The 25,792-nt window shown below is 41.7% G+C and overlaps 1 protein-coding gene across 7 annotated transcripts in view; it reads left to right on the forward strand.

Annotated features, from left to right (window-relative positions):
* Positions 1-25,792, forward strand: part of LOC112253080 (pleckstrin homology domain-containing family A member 1) — a 29,543-nt gene continuing 3,751 nt past the window's right edge. For 3 of the 7 annotated variants that reach the window (XM_024424977.2, XM_024424978.2, XM_024424980.2), the window contains exons 1-12: positions 1-139; positions 10,360-10,570; positions 12,970-13,026; positions 13,135-13,180; positions 15,780-15,877; positions 16,259-16,390; positions 16,531-16,671; positions 16,794-16,862; positions 22,709-22,773; positions 22,880-22,943; positions 23,096-23,185; positions 23,530-23,600. In XM_024424977.2, the coding sequence (XP_024280745.1) occupies positions 10,430-10,570; positions 12,970-13,026; positions 13,135-13,180; positions 15,780-15,877; positions 16,259-16,390; positions 16,531-16,671; positions 16,794-16,862; positions 22,709-22,773; positions 22,880-22,943; positions 23,096-23,185; positions 23,530-23,600 (974 nt within the window). In that variant the 5' untranslated portion in view covers positions 1-139; positions 10,360-10,429. Of the gene's footprint in view, positions 140-10,359; positions 10,571-12,969; positions 13,027-13,134; positions 13,181-15,779; positions 15,878-16,258; positions 16,391-16,530; positions 16,672-16,793; positions 16,863-22,708; positions 22,774-22,879; positions 22,944-23,095; positions 23,186-23,529; positions 23,601-24,586; positions 25,059-25,792 lie in introns of those variants that run through there. The other 4 variants (XM_024424973.2, XM_024424975.2, XM_024424979.2 and 1 more) reach the window with 3 other exon arrangements.

Below are 25,792 nucleotides of genomic sequence, written 5' to 3' on the forward strand. Positions count from 1 at the left end.
TCCATGTTTAACACACACACAGTAGCAGCCTAAAGTTAGTAACACTAGCTACGTTTTATACAGTGAGTGGGAACTCATCCAACCCAGCATAACAAGAGGAGAGGCTGAATCAATGAGCTCCTGTGTGAAGAAAACTTGAGTAAGTTGCACTGGTTGCAAGCCGCCAAATATACATGTAAACGTTTATTCGAGACAAAGTTTTGGTAGCTAGCTAGCTATAGTTAAAGCCTTGACGTGAAGCTGGCGAACAGTTGAAGTGCGTTTGTTAGCTAACGTTTACCTTTCGAAAACCCGTCTGAGCCGTAGCAGTTAGCGTCTATGAATGGGTTAGCTACAGTTATGCTAACTAGAGCTAGTTGTCAGAGCTCATTCTGTGCCAGGCCAGTAACGTTAGCTAACTACGTTAGTGAAGGAGAAAAAAGTCCGTCCGCTGCATTCTGTGTTTCACTAGTTGGGTAAAGCAGTAGTTTGCAAAGTAGAACTATCACTACACGAGAAGTGTGTTGTGTTTTTGCTGCTAACTAGCCTTATACTTCCTAAATAAAAGCCACAATTCGTTATAACGTTTGTTTAGCCAAACGACTACTACTTCTTCGGTGGGGTTTATCGGTGGTTGGCATCCAACGTCGTTTTTAATTTAACTAGGCAAGTCCGTTAATAACAAATTCTTCTTTACAATGACGTCCAAACCCGGACGACGCTGGGCCAATTGTGCGCCGGTTATGGGACTCCCAATCACGGCTGGTTGTGATACATTTTGTATTCGAACCAGGGTGTCTGTAGTGACGCTTTAAGCACGGAGATGCAGTGCCTTAGACCGCTGCGCCACTCGGGATTACCCCCACATACTGTACTGGATTGTGGGCCAGAGACTGGGAGATACTAAATCCAGCCAGCCCCATTTCTTTAAAAAAATATAACAAATATTTGAAACGGTATCTAGTGACATTCTACTCAGTAAACTCCTTTATACAAGGCGTGGGTCTAATCCTGAATGCTGATTGGTTAAAACCGCATTCCAGCTGGTGTCTATTCCACAAGTTACCACCTGCTAAATCTATGACCTTAAAATGCCTATTTACTCTGTTCCATCTGACTGCGCAATCCACTGTCTCGTCAGCCCCACCCAGGCACTTTATAAACTTGATCTCCACTATAAAAAGCATCTGGACATTATCTCACATTTCTTTTAGACTAACATTTAGTTTTCAACAGTAGAGATTTGTATAAACCTTATTGTCTGTCTCCCCGATATTTGCAACATTGTTTCAATATTCAAATTCGATCTCCAGTTGTCCCATAGTAATGGACATGTCGGGACAAGAAAGACGGGCAGCGTTTCTTAGTCGAAATCATGAATCAGCTGGCATCATTTTTATGAATCATAAAACACAGGACGAGATGTTAAAAACTGTCCATTGTGCCAATAGATGGAATGCACTCACATGAGATTTGCCTTGATGTTGACAGAGTGGCATGGGAGGTTTATTTCTTAGACTGGGTTAAGATGTCAATTTTGGGACACATCCTCAGTAGTGTGCCTTCGAATCAGTGGGGGTTTCGGCCTTTTAATCACTAAACACCCTCATCAAAGGTGGCCAGCTAAAGGGTGATCAAGCCTTAGCTTGTGTCCCATGCCCAATTAAGATGTCCCACGGGACAATGCAAGGCAGGGGCGTCCTCTTCCCTGAGCCAGCCCTACAGCTGACCGCATACCTCATATGCCCTCCTCAAGTTGGAGGGATCTGAATTGGGTTCTCAGGTGGGGGTGGGGGGTCATGAAGTTATAGCCCAGCAAGGGTCCTTCCGTTTGATCCAGATCCACTGGCTGCCTCTTTCAGCTGCTTGAGAAACTGCTCTGATGGTCTGCCGCAGAGCCTGTCCATGGATTCCAAGTTCTTTATAAAAGTATATATATATATATATATATATATATACAAACAAAGAAATGTAATTTGAAAAAAGGTAAAATGAAACAGTGCAGCTAGTTTGCAGTCTTTCCAGCTTCAGTTTGATGTGATTGTGTTAGCTGTGTTGTTGGCTAGTTCCTCTGAACAACAGTGTCCTGACGAGTGAGCACATTTTCTAAACCAGGCGAAATTGCACCTCATTAGCTCCACACAAATGTCACTAGAAAACCGCTTAAACAAATGCAAATGCAGCTACTTTGCTGTTATTATGGCTGTACTTTATGATGTAACTGTAAATTAGCCGTAGTTGCCTAGCTAGAAAGCATGGGATAAGAACTAGAGGTAGATCAATTATGATTTTTCAACGCCGATACCGATTATTGGAGGACCAAAAAAAGCCGATACTGATTAATCGGACAATTAAATTTTCTTTTAAATTTAATTTTTTGTATTATTATTATTTTTTGTTGTTGTAATAATGACAATTACAACAATACTGAATGAACACTTATTTTAACTTAAAATAATACATAAATAAAATCAATTTAGCCTCAAATAAATAATGAAACATGTTCAATTTGGTTTAAATAATCCAAAAACAAAGTGTTGGAGAAGAAAGTAAAAGTGCAATATGTGCCATGTAAGTTCCTTGCTCAGAACATGAGAACATATGAAAGCTGGTTGTTCCTTTTAACATGAGTCTCCAATATTACCAGGTAAGAAGTTTTAGGTTGTAGTTATTATAGGAATCATAGGATTATTTCCCTCTTTACCATTTGTATTTCATATACCTTTGACTATTGGATGTTCTTATAGGCACTTTAGTATTGCCAGTGTAACAGTATAGCTTCCTTCCGTCTCCTTGTTCCTCCCTGTGCTCAAACCAGGAACACAACGACAACAGCCACCCTCGAAGCAGCGTTACCCATGCAGACCAAGGGGAATAACTACTCCAAGTCTCAGAGCGAGTGACGTTTGAAACACTATTAGCGCGCACCCCGCTAATTAGCTAGCCATTTCACATCGGTTACACTAGCCTCATCTCGGGAGTTGATAGGCTTGAAGTCATAAACAGCGCAATGCTTGACGCACAGCGAAGAGCTGCTGGCAAAACGCACGAAAGTGCTCTTTGAATGAATGCTTACGAGCCTGCTGCTGCCTACCACCGCTCAGTCAGATACTTGTATGCTCAGTCAGATTATATGCAACGCAGGACACGCTAGATAAACTAGTTATATCATCAACCATGTGTAGTTATTAACTAGTGATTATGATTGATTGATTGTTTTTTATAAGATAAGTTTAATGCTAGCTAGCAACTTACCTTGGCTTACTGCATTCAAGTAACAGGCAGTCAGTCTCCTTGTGGAGTGCAACAAGAGGCAGGTGGTTATAGCGTTGGACTAGTTAACTGTAAGGTTGCAAGATTGGATCCCCCGAGCTGACAAGGTGAAAATCTGTCGTTCTGCCCCTGAACGAGGCAGTTAACCCACCGTTCCTAGGCCATCATTGAAAATAAGAATGTGTTCCTAACGGACTTGCTTAGTTAAATAAAGATTAAATAAAGGTGTAAAAAAATATTATATTTTTTAAGTCGGCCAAATCGGTGTCCAAAAATACAGATTTCCTATTGTTATGAAAGCTTGAAATATGCCCTAATTAATCAGCGATTCCGATTAATCGGTCGACCTCTAATAAGAACGTTGCCAGCCATTATGGGAATGGAACATTTAGAACGAACAACTGGGTCGCGTCTCTAGCAACCGAACCGATAGAACGAACGACCAGCCGGCTTAGGTAAAAACCCTAGATTTGGGTCGGGACTATATCTTGTGGAAGGATGAAATATTATGAATAAATTCATCAAAATGTTCAATCATTATTTGAATATGTTGGTAAACCGTTGTATAAAAGTGATACAGCCGTTGTTTGGAGGATATTTTGGCACAGTTTGCCGGTCACACTTTCCTGTTGGATGGTTTCCTACAGTATAACATTTATACATGCTCCACTGTCTCTGTTTCCTGGCAATAATCACACTTTCCTGTTGGATGGTTTCCTACAGTATAACATTTATACATGCTCCACTGTCTCTGTTTCCTGGCAATAATCACACTTTCCTGTTGGATGGTTTCCTACAGTATAACATTTATACATGCTCCACTGTCTCTGTTTCCTGGCAATAATCACACTTTCCTGTTGGATGGTTTCCTACAGTATAACATTTATACATGCTCCACTGTCTCTGTTTCCTGGCAATAATCACACTTTCCTGTTGGATGGTTTCCTACAGTATAACATTTATAAATGCTCCACTGTCTCTGTTTCCTGGCAATAATCACACTTTCCTTTTGGATGTTTTCCTATAACATTTAAAGTCTTATTCAACCGGCTGTGTCCCACCCGTAGTCTTGTAAAAATAGCCTCCTCTCTTCCTGCCGTCCTCCCCTCCCTGACTTATCTCTGTATTTGGGATATATGTTTTCCCTTAGTGTCCCTATACCACTGCTCCTGCCATCTCTGCACCATCACTGTCCATATCAATCTTTTTGCCTTGCTCATTGAAACTACAACATCCCCACTACTAAGTGCTTGTTTAGCCAGTACACCAGCTACCTCATTCCCCTTCACCCCCACATGGGCTGGGACCCAAGAAAACATGTCTGCATACCTATCTGTCTAACCCTGCCATGGGTTTGTAGTACCTCATACAGCAGGTCTTGTCTGCTACGTGAGCTAAAGGACTGCAGACTCATCAACACTGCACATGAGTCAGAGCAAGTAACTACTCTGTCTAGCTTGCCTTCTTCCAACCACTGCAAGGCAATAACACTACACCCATCAGCTCCACCATATATACAGCCAGGTGATCTGTAATAGGTTTCCTGACCGCCACCCCACTTTCCTGCACTACAAATGCTGACCCAGTGTCCTGTCCTAGGATCTTTTGAGCCATCAGTGTAAATGGCCACAAAATCCTGATATACATTATCCAGATGTCTATTAAACAAATCAGATGGATCAAACCACTCACTATCTTTCCGTAGTCTCTCCAACACTTTTAGATCAACTACTGGAGGTGGGAGTAGCCATGGTGGGTTCACAGGAATAGCTACCGTGAGGCTAAACTTCCTTCCTTACAGTCCCGTCTCTCTTTGCCTGAGTATCACCCATCCACCCAAATCTCGTGTTCGTTCTGTCCTCGCTCATGTTCCCAGCATGCCTGTAGAATTCCTTTTGCAGGATGAGACACCCAATGTCCCTGTAGGTTGACCCAATAATTCATTGCCAGCTGCTGTCTCCTAATCTGCAATGGCATATCCCCCATCTCAATCTGTAGTCCAGACACTAGGGAGGTCTGAAACACCCCACTACATAGTCCTTGCCCCTGTATGATATCTAGTCTTTCCAGTGAGATCTGGGCTGCCGAATTATACACTATACTGCAGCAATCATCAACTAAATTCAGTAGCGGGACAATTTTATTATTATGTATTTTTTTCTTCTTGAGTGGATTGTCGGGGGTCCGGATGATAATAATTACAAATAATTTGTAGACAGCAAATTGACCGATAGAAGCACAAAGGATATGTTTGACTAAAACGTAATCATTTCAAACCTTGCTTACATTTCTATGTGATCACACGTTTCTCTTTATTATCCATGGGAATACTTGAACAGATTTCTTAAATGAAAATCACTTGGAGCTGATTTCTTGGTGTTTTTAGTCTGTTATATCCAACAACAAAACAACAACAAAAAATACAACTACAAAAAAATACAGATACAATAGTCATTTACAACATGAACAATGTCTACACTGTATTTCTGATCAATTTTATGTTATTTTAGTAGACTATTTTTTTTGCTTTTCTTTCAAAAACAAGAACATTTCTAAGTGATTCCAAACTTTTGAACGGTAGTGTGTCTGATACAGTTGAAGTCGCAAGTTTACATACACCTTAGCCAAGTACATTTAAACTCAGTTTTTCACAATTCCTGACATTTAATCCTAGCAAAAATTCCCTGTCTTAGGTCAGTGAAGATCACCACTTTATTTTAAGAATGTGAAATGTCAGAATAATAGTAGAGAGAATGATATATTTCAGCTTTTATTTCTTTCATTGCATTCCCAGTGGGTCAGAAGTTTACATACACTCAATTAGTATTTGATAGCATGGTCTTTAAATTGTTTAATTTGGGTCAAATGTTTCGGGTAGCCTTCCACAAGCTTCCCGCAATAAATTAGGTGAATTGTGGCCCATTCCTCCTGGCAGAGCTGGTGTAACTGAATCATGTTTTTAGGCCTCCTTGCTCACACATGCTTTTTCAGTTCTGCCCACAAATGTTCTATAGGATGGAGGTCAGGGCTTTGTGATGGCCACTCCAATACCTTGACTTTGTTGTCCTTAGGCCATTTTGCCACAACTTTGGAAGTATGCTTGGGGTCATTGTCCATCTGGAAGACCCATTAGCGACCAAGCTTTAACTTCCTGACTGATGTCTTGAGATGTTGTTTCAATATATCCACATCATTTTCCTCCCTCATGATTTCATCTATTTTGTGAAGTGCACCAGTCCCTCCTGCAGCAAAGCATCCCCACAACATGATGCTATCACCCCTGTGCTTCACGGTAGGGATGGTGTTCTTCGGCTTGCAAGCCTCCCCCTTTTTCCTCCAAACATTCCTTTTGGCTACATTCATCCTGGTCCCTCGGCATCATTCAGGCACACCAGGTATTTGATTTCTATCAGATTTTCAATCACTTGGCCATTTCCATCCACCACTAGCACCCCTCCTCTCAGCCACACCACCACCACTACCACATTGTCCTGTTCAATACCCTTGCCCTAGCATCCTGTAATGAAGTCCTTACCCCCTGCCCCTACGAACCACTGCACACAGTGCATTCGCAAAGTATTCAGACTCCTTGACTTCCACATTTTTGAACATTACAGCCTTATTCTAAAATGGATTAAATTGTTTTTGATCCTCATCAATCTACAATACCCCAAAATGACAAAGCAAAAACTGGATTTATGAAAATGTATTACAAATAAAAATACATACCTTATTTTGAAATATCATCTTTTACATACTGTAGATAATTTTTTACCTTGTCTGGATTACAACCAAATGATGCTATTGCGTATTGGATCACAAAAAAATGTAACTTTAACATTTTTGTGTAGTTTTCCAATAAAATGGTCTGAAGTGTACATACTCGGTACTCATATCCCAAAATAAATAAATCTCACTACAAAACATTTTTAATAGAAAGTTAGCAAAAATAGATAACATCTTGCTACCAGGGATATGAAAATACCTGTCCTTTGGTGGAAACATCTTCACGATTTAACTCTTTAGTCTTGTCCCACTTTACCTATTTACTTATGGCCTACACCTAATGACTTGTTTATTTAAATTATATGAGCAAAAAATATTTGTAACGTTAACTAGCAAGCCAGCCAGCTAACGTTAGCTAGCTAACAGTACACTTTAACTTGACATTAGGCTTATACAGTTTTACTACGCAATACATTTTTAAAGCTGCATTAGACAGGATTACCTAGATATACTGACCATCTCAAATAGACAGAATGGTGCTAAATGGCAAACCAATCCATACTCATCTCTCAGCATGTCCAGCCCACTCAAGTTTAATCTTTTTCTGTGGCTAAACCAACTAGGCTCGTAATTTAACAATTTTATTCGTATTTACAAATGACATACACGTTTGTAATTAAGGCACATAAGTTCACGTTCGAGAAGGCATTTCTGCCAAAAAAACAACACATTTTGATAAAAAATAAATAAAAAGGTTTGTTCAAACGGCTTTCCTGTGACGTAGTGACCCGCGACAAGTGCCTACTTTCCTGAAACGGGTCACATTTAATAAATTCTTTGAAAGCTAGCCAATGTTAGTTTAACTAGCTTAGCCAGATATTTAAATGTCAATTTACCTGCTCAGGAGGCTAGTGTTTTATTAACTTTCTCTGTCAGTGAATCACATTTTTGAATCATGTTTATGCATGATTGTCTCATTTCAAGTAACTAGCTGCAGGCTCAAAGAAACATTCAATCATATACTTTGCATAGAAACCCAAATAAAAGTATGAAGATAGAAAGATGTGTGTCATGAATGCTAGAGTGGAGGTTTTAAAACCTACAGCTGCATACGCATATTTGCCAACACAGCATATCCTGCACGTATATGTAGTAATCAACAAGGTGTTAATCAAAACAAAATATATTTTATATTTGAGATTCTTCAAATTGCCACCCTTTGCGTTGATGACAGCTTTGCACACTCTTGGCATTCTCTCAACCAGCTTCAACTGTAATGCTTTTCCAACAGTCTTGAAGGACTTCCCACATATGCTGAGCTTGTTGGCTGCTTTTCCTTCACTCTGCCGTCCAACTCATCCAACCCATCTCAATTTGGTTGAGGTCGGGCGAATGTGGAGGCCAGGTTGTTTGATGCAGCAATCCATCACTCTCATTCATGGTCAAATAGCCCTTACACAACCTGGAGGTGTGTTGGGTCATTGTCCTGTTGAAAAACAAATGATAGTCCCACTGACAAATGTCCACCTGTCTAATGTCCATTGCTTGTGTTTCTTGGCCCAAGCAAGTCTCTTCTTCTTATTGTTGTCCTTTAGTAGTGGTTTCTTTGCAGCAATTCGACCATGAAAGCCTGATTCACGCAGTCTCCTCTGAACAGTTGATGTTGAGATGTGTCTATTACTTGAACTCTGAAGAATTTATTTGGGCTGCAATTTCTGGGGCTGATAACTCTGCTGCAGAGGATAAGTTCAGTAGAGGCAACTCTGGGTCTTCCCATGACTGTGGCGGTCCTCATGAGAGCCAGTTTCATCATAGCGCTTGATGGTTTTTGCGACTGCAATTTTCCGTATTGTCTGTCCTTCATGTCTTAAAGTAATGGACTGTCATCTTTTACCAAATAGCCCTATCTTCTGTATACCACCCCTACCTAGTCACAACACAACTGATTGGATCAAATGCATTAAGAAATTCCACAAATTAACCTGAAACAAGTCACACCTATTAATGGAAATGCATTCCGGGTGACCTCATGAAGCTGGTTGAGAGAATCCCAAGAGTCCCAAGCTGTGATCAAGGCGAAGGGTCGCTATTTGAAGAATCTCAAATATATTTTGTTTTGTGGTTACTACATGATTCCATATGTGTTATTTCATAGTCTTGATTTCTTCACTATAGAAAATAGTCACACAAGAAAAAATCCTTGCATGAGTAGGTGTTCTAAAACTTTTGACCAGTAGTGTAGCTTGCATTACAATCTTTTCTAACAACTTGGCAAAATGTATACAATGTGCTATGCAATAAACCAGAGGAGTTCTCAAAAGTCAGCAGTTGCCTAACCTTCTAAAAGTTGACTGCCAAATTATTTCCAATCCATTTTGAGTGAGTGTGATGCATATTTGATGCACTCTTGTGTAAGTGTGGACGTACACATGCTCCAGTCACTGTTGACCAAGAAGCATCTCCAGCTAGTCTGAACCTCCCCTTTATACACTCTTTAAAATCAATGTTTAGAATCAGCCCTGACAGTGTTTCGTCAAGCGTCTGTGCGTGTGTCTACTGAATGACTCCAGGGGCTGCGGGGGCTAGCCCTGATGTCGTCAGCCCTTTACACAATGCACAACAAGCAGGCCTTTTGTCCCAGCTTTACCCCTATCCTCCCACACAATGCTCATAATGTCCCAGACTCTTTATCTGAGGCAGAGGTAGGGAGAGAAAGAGGGTCCTTTATCGTGGACTCAAAGGTCTGTTAATAACTCCAATTCCTTCAATCAGAAATTACAGCAATGTATACAGTATTATGCCCCCACAATTTTTACTTTGAACTGCATGTCTTAATCTTTCACTAGTCTTTGAGTTGGAGAGCTGATATCTGTAATACAATTTTATCCACCAGGAGATGTCAGTGAGTTAGTTGGCTGGCTGCTTAGTCTTTGGGTTAAATATTGCTCACCCCAGCTCCTCAGAGTATTTGATTGTTGTGTTGATGACTGAGTTCCTGGACTGTACTGTAAATTAAATTGTGATCTCTGTCCGGTTACCTTCTAGGAAATGAATGAATAACTTAAGTAGACCTGGGCTAATAATTCTCAGCTCTGATTTTGTGGAGGTAAAAGAAGGAAAGGCTTGGGAAGACTGCAAAGGCTTACCAGATGTGAATGAAGAGCCGGAGGGAGGAGAAAAAAGGAGCAAGAGGGGGATGGTAGAATGGGTGACCGAGGGAAACTGATTAGGCTAGATGGAAAGGGATAAAGGAGGCGGGGTTGAAGTTTGTCACATGATCCCGAGTGTAGCCAGTACCAGGGGGCAGAGTAGCAGAGAGGCAGGCAAGGCTTTCTAGCACTAGACCGCAACTCTTCAGTACCTTCTCTCTCCTCCCTCCAGGCTGTCCTCCATCTACCCTCTTCCCCTCCTCTCTCCCGGCCCCTGGGCCAGGGAATGTGCCGGCTGGGAGATGCCTTACGTGGATCGGCAGAACCGGATCTGTGGCTTCCTGGACATCGAGGAAAACGAGAGCAGTGGGAAGTTCCTGCGTCGCTACTTCATCCTGGACACCCAACCGGGCAGCCTGGTGTGGTACATGGACAACCCTCAGGTAACACAGTACGACTGATGGCTAGCATTAGTTTTGTGAGAATGACCCAGCTGTCATTTTTCACTACTGAGATTAGCATATGTTCTTATTCATAATTATGTTTATTGATCAGATAATATGCATTTGACCACAATTTCCACAACATTGTCATTACTGCAGCAGTCCAAAAAAGTAATACACAAATCAAATTCAAATATTTTTCAACATTGCTCCCCTAATGAAAAGACCTGAGGTAAACATAAAACCAAATAAAATAATAACATTTATTATAACTTTAAATCAGACTTTTTCCCCAACTTGAGCTTCTTTGCCGTTTCGGTAATGAGTGTTTTGAACATAAGAACCCCAGTCTGAAGGCATATAAGCGAATAAAATAACTTTTACTACTCTAGATGATACCTCATAGGTGAATAAAATGTTATTTAAAAACTGATTGGGTTTTTTACAGGAACTTGTAAAAGTGTTACGTAATGAGACTCATGTCCTCAGACAGTGTTTGTACCAGGGCTGCCACCGAACAATTGTCCGCTATAAGGGGGGAAAAAAATCCCATTGCAAAATAATGCTTTGTAGCCTATTCATTGATGGAAATACCAGTCAATAGAAGTACATTTGACCAGTCATGCTTATCTGTCTATAGGTTAATCTCTGTCACATGAAACCGCGTGTATGTGCAGTGTGGTTTTGACTACAGTGTGTTCCCGCTAATTGCATTATGGAATGAACATTCGTGTGTAGTCTACTGCCTGGTGCGCATTGCTGCGCTTATAATGTGAAGAAATAAGTTGAGCAACATTTTCAGCAAAACGTTCTGATCGGTTGCTTTTTAAAGTTTGTTTTTTGATGTTGCCATGGCCTACTGCTTGTATGAATATGGGATCTATTGTCCCAGAGTCTGTTTGGAATAGGCTATTTTCTTGCACAGATCGACTAGGTACACTGCAATTAGCGGGAAAATACTGTTGTCAAAAGCGAACTGCACATACAAGCGGTTTCATGTGACAGATTAAAATATCTGTTAGAAATTTAGAAAGAGGGGAGCTCTAAAGATGCAACAACGAGCATGGGTTGCTAATATAACTAGGATTGAGAAAAATAGGGTACTGGATTCAACATGAGAATCACCCAGGTCTGTGGATGTTACTTGTAGGGATGGGCATTTGAAATAATCTCTCTCTTTCTCAACTCTCTCTCTACTGAATTAAAATATAAACGCAACAATTTCAAAGATTTGACTGAGTTACAGTGCATATAAGGAAATCAGTCAATTAAAATGAATTCATTCGGCCTTAATCTATGGATTTCACATGACTTTGCAGGGGTGCAGCCATGAGTGGGCCTGGGAGGGCATAGGCCCACCCACTTGGGAGCCAGGCCCAGCCAATCAGAATTAGTTTTTTTCTCCACAAAAGGAGTTTGTGGAGACAGAAATAGTCCTCCAGTTCATCAGCTGTCCGGGTGGCTGGTCTCAGAAGATCCCGCAGGTGAAGAAACCGGATGTGGAGGTCCTGGGCTGGCGTGGTTGTGAGGCTGGTTGGATGTACTGCCAAATTCTCAAAAATTACGTTGGAGGCAGATTATGGTAGAGAAAGGAACATTAAATTTGCTGGCAACAGCTCTGGTGGACATTCCTGCAGTCAGCATGCCAATTTCACTCTCCCTCAACTTTAGACATGTGGCATTGCGTTGTGTGAAAAAACTGCACATTTAGAGTGGCCTTTTATTGTCCCCAGCACAAGGTGCACCTGTGTAATGATTATGCTGTTTAATCAGCTTCTTGATATGCCACCCCTGTCAGGTGGATGTATTATCTTGGCAAAGGAGAAATACTCACTAACTGGGATGTAAACAAAATTGGAGAGAAATAAGCTATTTGTGCGTATGGAACATTTCAGGGATCTTTTTGGTTTCAGCTCATGAAACATGGGCCAACCTTTTACATGTTACATTTTATTTTTGTTCCGTATACATATCATTTTGAGTATGCTTGTTGGTGTGAAACGGGGCTGAATGCAAAAAAGTTAGCAGTATGCCATTGTTCCAATTACTGGTGGTTCTGAAAATGACTTAATATATTTCCACTGCACTGACACTCCACAAACATTAAACACATCTTAGAGTTTGAAATTCTGTTAGTGCTTATAAATTGAACCTGCTGAAAAATTGAACCTGCTAAAAAATGTTGTTCTTGTATTAGATTATCAACAATGGAATAACCTTGAATTGATTACTCAAGTTCTCACCCCCATCCAGTCCCCTCCAACCACCAAGTCGCTCTTCTTTAGAGTAATCCAAGTACATAATATGAGAGCACCCCCGCATATTATAAGGTCAGGGTTTGCAACAATGGACAGTATTCAATGGTATCTAATAGTTCCTCACCCACATTTTTCCATTAGAACCTGCCCATCAGTGCGGACTGTGTTGGCTCACTCAAACTCACCTACATCTCCAAGGTAAGAGATTTGCTGAAGAATTTGCAAATAATCGATTTTATAGGTGCTTGTTGAAAAAGGGATATTAAATTCATTAATTTAGGTTTTTGTACTTCTCTTGCCTCGTAGGTCAGCGACGCCACTAAGCAGAGACCCAAGGCAGAGTATTGCTTCGGTAAGATTGAGGACAACTATTCTCTTTCCTCTCAGTTCCTCTGCTCAATTCATAGGGAAGTGGTTGTAACTTGGCTCAACTTTTTTCATGACCTTCAGTATTTTTAAACTCATACTAAACCACAGCTATAGATATACAGATTTCAGCAAACTTAGTTTCTAGATTTAGAATGTTACTGGACACCAAAACTTCCATTATTTATATGGCCATGGTCTCTTTTTCCCATTTGCATGAGTTGAAATGACTAATGATATTGGGGGGTAGGTGAGTCCATGTTTCTGTTCAGCAATAAATCCAGCTTTTTTTCAGGATTGACATGACAGTGACATCTCTCAGAGCCAGAATTTCTCAGTTCAAGGTCTGCCCTGACAGATGCCACCATGTACACAAGGCTGGGTCGTTTAGATTGACTTGAACCTAAGGGAGGAATGCTTCCTTCTTGCCCTTCTCTCACCTCTATCACCTCAGCTTGATATTCCTGTGGCTTGTCTCCACGCTACGGACAACCCTGCATAGCTTCAGCAGTTTATCCAAAAGAGACATGCAGGATAGCAGCTGATCAGGATACTGTACATCAGGGGTCATCAACTGGCGGCCCACGGACCAATTTAATTTTTTTCTGTTCCCAAGTACTCCCACGAACAAAAAAACAGACATAGGCCTATGTGATAATGTCTCAATACAATAAAAGGTTTGAAATTATTATTTTAAAATACAATCTCTTTTTGGCCTGTGTGTGTGTGTCAGCATTCCCCCCTTCGCCCTCAATAGAAGGAAACACAAGTGTGTGTGTGTGACAGAACCGACCCCGTCATCACCACACCGTTGTGTGTGTGTGTGTTGGGGTTTTGACAGGATGCTGGCATCCGAATCGGAACCCATTCTCAAAAGTCTGGGGTATTTTTAAGCCACTGTTTGCATGCCATGTTTTTGTTGATTTCCACATTTATTACCATCGCACCCCTTCCTAACTCCCATGTCTTTTAAAAGTAGCTCTTAATTGGTGTTTTCAGGAAAAGTCATTTGGGAAAGGCTGTCATACTTCCAGATGGGCTTACAGTCAAACAAGGATCAGTGGCAAGCTAGGATTCCTGTCCGTGTGTGTGTGTGGCTCTGATGCTGTGGCCCAGCTGTGTGACTCAACAACACACATGTTTTGTGTGTGATCGCAGCTGTGAGTCAGATCTTAGATATCGCCCTCCCAGCTTATTATTCACTTCCTTTGAGAGCCCCCACCACCCTTGGTCTACACACCCCTTCAGCCAGACTTACAGTTTATAGTGGGGTAAATTGTATGTGGTAATGTGGCATACACACCCGTGTATGCCACATTGGTACGATTTTGGTTTCTTCTTGTTTCAATTCTGTCACTTTTGGATTGATTTATAACCTCGTCTTTCTTTTTCCATGATCTCGTTGTCAGTAGGTTTAACAAAATGCCCATGGCATGACAGCCTCTTACTAATCACCTCCCACTCATTGAGTCACTTATTCATTCCACACCATTAATGTTCAGTCAATGGTCATGATGTCTCCTTTCAGTTTCCATCACTGCGGTTTGTGTGTGGTCAGAACAAGTGGGACTTAGGGATGGTTATTCGATTATCCAAATGGACGTTGGTATTCGAATAGTTACGAGAATAAAAAAATGATTGATTTTGAATGGAGTTTTAGACAAGGACGGGAAGTGCATCAAAATAGCCTCATTTCGCCTTGGTAGCTAGCGAGCTAGCTGGCTAACATAGCTGGTTATCTTAGCTAGCTTCATTACATCGATTTGATGCGGTCAAGACCGGCACGACCAGATGGAATGATAACCTATGGCATGTACAAGTTTGACTAGCTAGTGTGAGTCTGTTTGGTCACTGGTGCAAGCAACACACGTGCACACCCACGCTCATAGAAACTAAAAAGAATGATGGCCATTGTGTCACAAAGTTCTAGTGCTTAGAGCTATTCGCTGCACCATCACCCAGGCTATAATGCAATGTAATTTAACCCTATGGTCTGAAAGTGAAAGCGGGAAAGTGAAGGGAGGGATAAAATAATTAAGATATAATGAAAGATGGCGACAGGAGCACTCTGTGCCAGAATCACTGGTGTGTGTAATTTGTAATAGTCTTGAGCCCCTTTTGTTAACATATTGGTGGAAGGTCATTAGAATGGGCTGATGATTGCCTTGATGCAATTCTCCACTCTCATATAATGGACCAATGCTCCTGCTATGCCCTGTCCTGTTAGGAACAGCATACAATCCAACCTGGTCAGAGCATTTTCTATTATTTGCCTTAAGTAACCTGTCTTATGTAACCATACCAAATGGAAAATCTCATACTAATTTTAGTGTCCCGGATTTACATTTGCTATGTTACGTGTAGTCTGAGAGCAAGCTGGACAATCCACTCTATTTCCTCTCAACCAGCTCTAATTAAGCTACAGCCTTTTAACTTCTATGTTGTCACCAGGGACCCAATTTTATTTTTTATATGTATATATATATTTGTGCTATTTTTTTAATCTTTTGAATGTGTCACTCCCTATTAAGCCTATTTTTGATGTCTTCCATCCCTTTCTTGGTATTTCCCTTCCTCTTTCTCAGTCATCAATGCTGGCATGAGGAAATTCTTCCTCCAGGCCAATGATCAGCAGGACCTGGTGGACTGGGTGAACGCTCTCAATAAGGCCACCAAAATCACTGTGAGTCTCTCACTAAATGCTGCACTGTCTTTTATTGCTGAGGACTTGTTTCACACACAAGAATACATAGCCTAGTCCTCTTTAGAAAATGGACTTCCTGTTAATGACTGAAGTCATAGACTCCTAGTAAAGTGAGTAAAATCTCAAGATTTCCCATGTGTGTGATAGTCAAGAGGGTGATTGGCAGGATGGTTATTGTTAGGAGAAACCATTCTGGGCAGCAGGTTGCCTAACCGTTAGAACGTTGGGCAAGTAACCGAAAGGTCGCTGGTTCGACCACAGAGCTAGAAGCAGGAGTAATCAGTAAAAGTAGTAAAACAGGAGGAATCAAGGTATCCTGTACATGTTAGGAATGTTTTTTCACACCATTTTCTCTTGCAGGTGCCAAAGTCCTATGATGGCCAACAGAATGTGGAGACTCAGAAAGCCCTTCTGGACAACCTGGGACCCAAGAAGCAGGTCTCCTACAGGACTGACATCATCGGGGGAGTTCCCATCATAACTCAGATGCAGGTAGGCAAGGCTAGCCCCCCTATCTATCCCTAACCCTTGTTAGTTCATTTTCAGTAGAGTTGCAGTTGATAGTTTAAGCATCTACAGACCATTTTATGGGACTACACAACTCAGGTGTACCCCCCCTCCCAACCCAAAAGCAGGAAAGGGGAGAGGGCCAGGAGGATTCCGAGCGAGAGTTGCTGCAGAGATCCCACAACCAGCTGCCATACTTCCTGGGAAGGCCGACCCAAGACAAGACGGTCATCAAGTCTGGCTATTGTGTGAAGCAGGGAGCTGTGGTGAGTGCAGGGGACTATAGTGGGTTACAGTAGGGGGGCTCTTAGTTTGAGGTCTGGAGTGTTACAGTAGGGGGGCAGTAGAATGAAGAAGGAATGTGTGTTTTTATGCTCTTTTTCCCCAGATGAGGAATTGGAAAAGGAGATATTTCTTACTGGAGGAGAACTCAATGAGTTACTTCAAATCAGACCTGGTAAGTCCATTTCATCAACACTGGAAAGCATACTAGAATGACTTATGACTCACACACTCGCTTGTCCTGGCATGCTCCACCTCATGTTCCTGGAATCTTGTGCCTCTGCTACACATGTCCTAGCATGTCCTTGTCTATGTGCCCTACTACACACACACTCCTCGAAGAACTTCCATGCTTGCCCATGTTTTTCTCCAGCATGTGTCTATTTATCATCAACAATGCCCAAGGACAGTTTTTCTCCCTTGTCTTCTTTGCGTTCCAAATAATACTGTATCAATAAGGCCTTGAAAGTTGGTTTTGCTCAACAGAAAGGAGTCCAAAAGACCCGTGCATGACATTTTTATTTTTTATTTTTTAAATAATAATTGTCCAAGGTGCACTTTGAAGTGGCTAAAACAGTCCACATTTACATTTCCTCTGCAAACAAAACAAATAATAAATAGAAAAATCAGACCACCCCATTGTAAAATAGTTTATCTATTTACCTAGTCAGCTTGTGTGTGAGAGAAATATTCCTCTCGAGGAGCATTCAAGTTAAGAGTGCCATAGGGAGGGAATTCCCAGAGTATAATATACAATGCATTCGGAAAGTATTCAGACCCCTTCCCTTTTTGCCCATTTTGTTACGTTACAACCTAATTCTAAAATGAATTAAATAACACATTTTCCTCACCAATCTACACACAGTGCCCCATAATGACAAAGCGAAAACAGGTTTTTAGAAATGATGGCAAATTTATATAACAAAAAAAAAAATACCTTTTTTACATAAGTATTCAGACCCTTTGCTATGTGACTTGAAATTCAGCTCATGTGCATCTTGTTTCCATTGATCATCCTTGAGATGTTTCTACAACTTGATTGGAGTCAACCTGTGGTAAATTCAATTGATTGGACATGATTTGGAAGGACACACACCTGTCTATATAAGGTCCCACAGTTGACAGTGCATGTCTGCGCAAAAACCACGCCATGAGGTCAAAAGAATTGTCTGTAGCACTCCGAGACAGGATTGTGTCAAGGCACAGATCTGGGGAATGGTACCAAAAAATGCCTGCAGCATTAAATGTCCCCAGAACACAGTGGCGGGGCCTCCCGGGTGGCGCAGTGGTTAAGGGCGCTGTACTGCAGCGCCAGCTGTGCCACCAGAGACTCTGGGTTCGCGCCCAGGCTCTGTCGTAACCGGCCGCGGCCGGGAGGTCCGTTGGGCGACGCACAATTGTCATAGCGTCGTCCGGGTTAGGGAGGGCTTGGCCGGTACGGATGTCCTTGTCTCATCGCGCACCAGCGACTCCTGTGGCGGGCCGGGTGCACAGGGTGCTAACCAAGGCTAGGTGCACGGTGTTTCCTCCGACACATTGGTGCGGCTGGCTTCCGGGTTGGATGGGCGCTGTGTTAAGAAGCAGTGCGGCTTGGTTGGGTTGTGTATCGGAGGACGCATGACTTTCAACCTTCGTCTCTCCCGAGCCCGCACGGGAGTTGTAGCGATGAGACAAGATAGTAGCTACTAAAAACAGTTGGATACCACGAAATTGGGGAGAAAAAGGGGGGTAAAAAAAAAAGAACACAGTGGTCTCCATACTTCTTAAATGGAAGAAGTTTGGATCCACCAAGACTCTTCCTAGAGTTGGCCAAACTGAGCAAATGGGGGAGAAGGGCCTTTGTCAGGGAGGTGCTCAAGAACCCGATGGTCCTCTGTGGAGATGGGATAACCTTCCTGAAGGACAACCATCTCTGCAGCACTCCACCAATAAGGCCTTTATGGTAGAGTGACCAGACGGAAGCCACTCCTCAGTAAAAAGGCACAGGACAGCCTCTTGGAGTTTGCCAAAAGGCACCTAAAGGACTCAGACCATGAGAAACAAGGTTCTCTGGTCTGATGAAACCAAGATTGAATTCTTTGGCCTGAATGCCCAGTGTCATGTCTGGAGGAGACCTGGCACCATCCCTATGGTGAAACGTGGTGGCGGCATCCTGCTGTGGGGATGTTTTTCAGCGGCAAGGACTAGGAGACTAGTCAGGATCGAGGCAAAGATAAACGGAGCAAAGTACAGAGGGATCCTTGATTAAAACCTTCTCAGGACCTCAGACTGGGGTGAGGGTTTACGTTCCAACAGGACAATGACCCTAAGCACACCGTCAAGACAACAGAGTGGCTTCGGGACAAGTCTCTGAATGTCCTGAGTGGCCCAGCCAGAGCCCGGACTTGAACCTGATCGAACATCTCTGGAGAGACCTGAAAATAGCTGTGCAGTGACACTCCCCGTCCAACCTGACAGAGCTTGAGAGGCTCTGCAGTGAAGAATGGGAGAAACTCTCCAAATATTGGTGTGCCAAGCTTGTAGTGTCATACCCAAGAAGAGTCATCGCTGAAATCGCTGCCAAAGGTGCTTCAACAAAGTACTGAGTAAAGTAGAGGTCGACCAATTATGATTTTTCAATACCGATACCGATTATTGGAGGACCAAAAAAGCCGATACCGATTTAATCGGCCTTTTAATTTTTTACATTTGTAATAATGACAATTACAACAATACTGAATTAACACTTATTTTAACTTAATATAAAACATCAATAAAATCAATTTAGCCTCAAATAAATAATGAAACGTTCAATTTGGTTTAAATAATGCAAAAACAAAGTGTTGGAGAAGAAAGTAATATGTGCCATGTAAAAATGTGTGCCATGTAAAATATGCGCCATGTAAAAAAGCTAACGTTTAATTTCCTTGCTCAGAACATGAGAACATATGAAAGTTGGTGGTTCCTTTTAACATGAGACATCAATAATCCAAGGTAAGAGGTTTTAGGTTGTAGTTAATATAGTATTTATAGGACTATTTGTCTCTCAACCATTTGTATTTCATATACCTTTGACTTTTGTATGTTCTTATAGGCACTATAGTATTGCCAGTGTAACAGTATAGCTTCCGTCCCCCTCCTTGCCCCTACCTGGGCTCGAAACCAGGAACACATGGACAACAGCCACGCTCGAAGCATCGTTACCCATCGCTCCACAAAAGCCGCAGCCCTTGCAGCGCAAGGGGAATAACTACTCCAAATCTAAAAGCGAGTGACATTTGAAACAGTATTAGCGCACACCCAGCTAACTAGCTAGCCATTTCACATTGGTTACACCAGCCATTAGGCTGATAGGCTTGAAGTCATAAACAGCGCTGTGCTTGCGAAGAGCTGCTGGCAAAACGCACAAAAGTGTTGTTTGAATCATTGATTTACGGGCCTGCTGCTGCTCAGTCAGACTGCGCTATCAAATCAGACTTAATTATAACATAATAACACACAGAAATACGAGCCTTTGGTCATTAATATGATTGAATCAGGAAACTATCATTTCGAAAACAAAACGTTTATTATTTCAGTGAAATACAGAACCGTTTGGTATTTTATCTAACAGGTGGCATCCATAAGTCTAAATATTCTTGTTACATTGCACAATCTTCAATGTATGTCATAATTATGTAAAATTCTGGCAAATTAGTTCGCAATGAGCCAGGCAGCCCAAACTGTTGCATATACCCTGACTCTGCGTGCAGTGAACGCAAGAGAAATGACACAATTTCACGTGGTTGCCTGCTAAACTGGATCAGTAGTTATAACTAGTAATTTTGATTGATTGTTTTTTTATATGAAAAGTTTAATGCTAGCTAGCAATTTACCTTGGCTTCTACTACATTCGCATAACAGGCAGGCTACTCTGCAATGGTTAGAGCGTTGGACTAGTTAACTGTGAAAATCTGTCGTTCTGCCCCTGAACAAGGCAGTTAACCCACAGTTCCTAGGCAGGCATTGAAAATAAGAATGTGTTCTTAACTGACTTGCCTAGTTAAATAAAAGGTATAAAAGATAATAACAAAATTATCGGAAATCGGCACCCAAAATACAGATTTTGTACAGATACAGATAAAGGGTACTTATGAGTACTTATGTAAATGTGATATTTTAGATTTGAATTTGTAATACATTTTCAAAAATGTCAAATTAACTGTTTTTGCTTTGTCATTAAGGGTTATTGGGTGTAATTTATTTTAGAGTAAGGCTGTAACGTAGCAAAATGTTGAAAGAGAAGCTACATTGGTGTGTGTGGGGAGGGGGGTTGGTTTTAGTAAAAATCCATCACCGTCTCCACGGTAACCCTGTAAATAGCAGGAATGGGCAGATGAGGTTAAAGCCCAGTGTACTCAAACATTTATTTTTTTGTTTTATATATATCTTTTAAAAATATATGTCCACACTGAGTTTGGTATAATATTGTGAAAATTACAATAATGCCCTTTTAGTGTAAGAGCTGTTTGAAAAGACTGCTTGACATTTCAGGCTGTTTTGGTGGGATGGAGTTTTGGCCTTCTTGGTGACATCACCAGGCGGTTAATGAGTTAATAGACCTATAAGAAAGAGTTCCACATCTCTCTGCCAGTAACAGATAGTTTTCAGTTTTTCCACTGGACGAAAAGGGTCATTATCAGGGATATACTAACCCTTAGTAAGGAGCTCAAAACGGGTCTTCTTCAACTTGGAATCCTACGGGGGAAAAGGACAGCGAGGCGGTAGGAAATCCATTCTTAACGTTCTGTGTGGATTTCCAGTGCTTATGTCTCCCTCTCTTCCCCCTCTCGTGACTGAATGTCATGGTGTTGATCTCAGTAATTTAATAACGTTATCCAAATGCCCAGCCAGCCCACTCCAGTCACCTGGCAATTTTGCTATTTTTAATACTCATTCCCTGAACAACAACAACCCTGTTTTCTGAATGTAAAATACGGACCCAGTGATCCTCTATAGGAAGACAACTTGTTGCGCCCGTAATATGGGTCAGATCGGCGCAATTTGTTTTAAATGTATGGCTCACTCACGGGAACATGGGTATCCGAACAGATGCAGGACTCTACTAATGATTAGCCCAGTGTAAATGCAGATAGGCAACTCCATGCTTCAGCCTATTTATTTTATTTATAGCCACTATGCTGCATTAGTGGGGCTACAGGTGATAATGCTTATTGCTAATAGCATACCTGACAATATGGACTTAAGGTTAGAGGGTAGAGGTTGGTCCCCCTCCTTTGTTATAATATTTTTTTACAAATACTTTAACCCAAAACCAATTGCTCCTTTGGCCGCCTCTCCTTCCAGTTTTCTGCTGCCAATGACTGGAACGAACTACAAAAATCTCTGAAGCTGGAAACACTTATCTCCCTCACTATCTTTAAGCACCAGCTGTCAGAGCAGCTCACAGATTACTGTACCTGTACATAGCCCACCTATAATTTAGCCCAAACAACTACCTCTTCCCCTACTGTATTTATTTATTTATTTTGCTCCTTTGCACCAGTATTTCTACTTTGCACATTATTCCACTGCAAATCAACTAATCCAGTGTTTTACTTGCTATATTGTATTTACTTCACCACCATGGCCTTTTTTTGACTTTACCTCCCTTATCTCACCTCATTTGCTCACATTGTATATAGACTTATTTTTCTATTGTATGTTTGTTTTACTCCATGTGTAACTCTGTTGTTGTATGTGTCGAACTGCTTTGCTTTCTTGGCCAGGTCGCAATTGTAAATGAGAACTTGTTCTCAACTTGCCTACCTGGTTAAATAAAGGTGAAAAAAATAAAATAATAATAATATGTTCTTTAGCTCGATTCTGGAAGTGGACATTATATTTTAGATCGTCAGCATTTCCGTCATTTTGGAGTAGAATGTCATTTTAAAAAGTCACCAGAACTGAGCTATAGCACGTTAAAACAGTTTGTTATTAATTTGGGGTTCTTAAAATATAATGTAATTACTTATCTTCCTCTTGACCCCCCCCTCTCTCCAGGAGAAGGACCCTCTGAGAATTATTCCATTGAAGGAGGTCCACAAAGTTCAGGAGTGCAAACAGAGGTACTGCACAACTCTCAGCATTGTCATGGTTGAAGGAAGCCTCTACATCCACATATATTGCATGTAACTTTAATTTTGATCACTGTTTATTTTTATTTTTTTCCAGTGACATCATGATGAGGGATAATCTCTTTGAGGTTGTCACCACTTCTAGGACCTTTTACATTCAGGTGAGAAGAGATTAAACATATTTATTTTTTCTATGACATATGTCTAGATTAATATTAAGAAATATCCCACTCAGTATATGTATTTCTCTCACCTCTGACTTTCCCCCTTTACAATCTGCCCCTTTTGTCCCCTGTCTCCTCTCTCCCTGCAGGCTGACAGTCCAGAGGAGATGCACAGCTGGATCAAGGCTGTCTCTGGGGCCATCGTAGCCCTGCGGGGACCTGGGAGATCTGCAGCCACAGTACGTAACCACCCACCACGTCACTGGGATTATAGGGCTCCCGTCTGTCTGGTCCTTAGTAGAAACACATTGATCTGTTCTCTATTTGTGTCACGTGTTCATGGCAGCCCAACACACACAAACAATGAGGAGTGTAAAGTATGTGTCACTTTCTGTACTCACTACAGAAGGTAGAGGTTGGTCCCGCTTCTACTGTAGGTGTTAGCCCCCCTGGCATAGTATGGGTAGTGCAGTCGCCACATCTCCTCTTTTCTCTTCCACTCCCTCTCTTTTCCCCCTGTACTGTGGGCAAGCCTGGCCCTTCCCAACCTGCTCTAATCCAGCTGTCCACTGTGTTGTTGCAGATGCGGCAAGCCAGACGGCTGTCGAACCCCTGTATACAGAGGTATACGGCCCGAATCGGGGAGTGCAGCACGTATGTCAGCTCCTGTTCCCCAAAGCTCCTTCTCTGTACTGTTGTTTTTCACTAACCTTTGGTCTTTGATGTCATGGAGTGGACTGGAGAGTCACCACTCTGCCTCCCTAAAAACCAAACTGTAAATGACCTCCCTGTGTGGGCTCTAACCTCTCCACCCCACTGCCCATTCTGTAACTCCAACTCAGACCTTCTCTCCTCTACCTCTGCTTCTTTGCTTTTCCTGTCATCCTGTTCATGCTCTACCTCAGCTCTGGGGTTAGTCCCATAAACTCATTCCCTTGACTTAATGTAGCTTAAAGGGATACTGCGAAACTCTGGAATTTAGAGTCCGATGAACTTGTTGATACATTTTTAGATCTCTGTGTGCTGTGTTAGGGACATTAGTGGTAGTTTCGCAATGCTACCGTACCTGTAGACTTTGTCATGACAACTAATGCTAGTTAGCATTGGCTCACAATGCTAACTAGCATTGCTAACAGCACGCAGAGACATAAACATGGTATCCAAGAGTTCATCTGACTCTGAGTAAGTAGAACCACAGTCTCCCAGTATCCCTTTAACTTCCCTGGACCTCTGCAGCTAGTCACGGCCTCCCATTCACTTCCACACCCACTCATCCCGCTCTTAACCGCTGGTAGCCTAGCGGTTTAGAGCATTGGGCCAGTAATCGAAAGGTCGCTAGGAGCCGACTAGGTGAAAGATTTGTCTTTGCCCTTGAGCAAGGCACCTTAACTCTAATTGCTCCTGTAAGTTGCTCTAATTGTCCAAGGGGTGTATATTGGAGCCAGCCTGATTTGAATCTTACCTTAGTGTGCACTTGTTCACTTCCCCTGATGGATTTAAAAGTAAATTGGGACGCTACCTCGCTAAGATGTGCTGCAGTGTTGTGTAAAAAATGTTGTACAGACCTGTTTCTGTCTATATCACTTCATATGTGCTCTCACACTCTCCTTGTCTCTCTTTCTCTCTCTGTGTCTCTGCAGTCTCCTGCAGCTGTATACCTGTCTTAGACGTCTCACATCCTGCCTGTCACTAGTTCTACTTCCTGTCCGCTGCCTGTATTTCTGTTTACTCTCACACCGTCGACTTGCATAACCCAGTTAACTTCAAACTTTATTTCGAAAATGAGAATTAACTTTATCTTTGGGAGCTAAACCACAATCATCTTCACATAAATAACTGTTTAGCTGTTTATGTTTGTGTTGTGTATGTTTTGTATGATGACATCCACTGTATATGTACACTTGGAAGCTCATGAACTAACCGACCTAGCATACCTGAAGAATCACGTAGCCCTTTGTTTGCTCTCACACAGGCCGTTATGGTGTAGGTGTTTCTGTTGAATGGTCTGCTTCAAGTCATGTAATTAAACTGCTCTTTCAGTACCAGTCAAAAGTTTGGACACACCTATTCATTCCAGGGTTTTTCTTTATTTTTACTCTTTTCTACATTGTAGAATAATAGTGAAGACATCAAAAGTATAAAATAACACACATGGAATCATGTAGTAACCAACAAAGTGTTAAACAAATCAAAATATATTTTCTTTTTGAGATTCTTCAAAGTAGCAACCCTAGAATTTCTTTCCTTCTTAATGCGTTTGAGCCAATCAGTTTTGTTGTGAGAAGGTTGGTGTGGTATACAGAAGACAGCCCTATTTTATAAAAGACCAAGTCCATATTATGGAACAAACAGCTCAAATAAGCAAAGAGAAACAACAGTCCATTACTTTTAGACATGAAGTTTAGTCAATCTGGAAAATGTCAAGAACTTTGACGTTTCTTCAAGTGCAGTCGCACAAATCATCAAGCACTATGATGAAACTGGCTCTCATGAGGACCACCACAGGAAAGGAAGACCCAGAGTTACCTCTGCTGCAGGTAGGTACCTCTAAATGCTTCAGAGTTCAAGTAACAGACACATCTCAACATCAACTGTTCAGAGTAGACTGTGTGAATCAGTCCTTCATGGTCTAATTGTTGCAAAGAAACCACTACTAAAGGACACCAATAAGAAGAAGAGACGTGCTTGGGCCTAGAAACATGAGCAATGGACATTAGACCGATGGAAATCTGTCCTTTGGTGTGACATGTCCAAATTTGAGATGTCTCTATGTCTTTGTAAGACGCAGAGTAGGTGATAATCTCCGCATGTGTGGTTCCCACCATGAAGCATGGAGGAGGTGGTGT

This window comes from Oncorhynchus tshawytscha, linkage group LG06 (assembly GCF_018296145.1).
Source record: "Oncorhynchus tshawytscha isolate Ot180627B linkage group LG06, Otsh_v2.0, whole genome shotgun sequence".
In the NCBI taxonomy this organism is placed as follows: domain Eukaryota; kingdom Metazoa; phylum Chordata; class Actinopteri; order Salmoniformes; family Salmonidae; genus Oncorhynchus; species Oncorhynchus tshawytscha.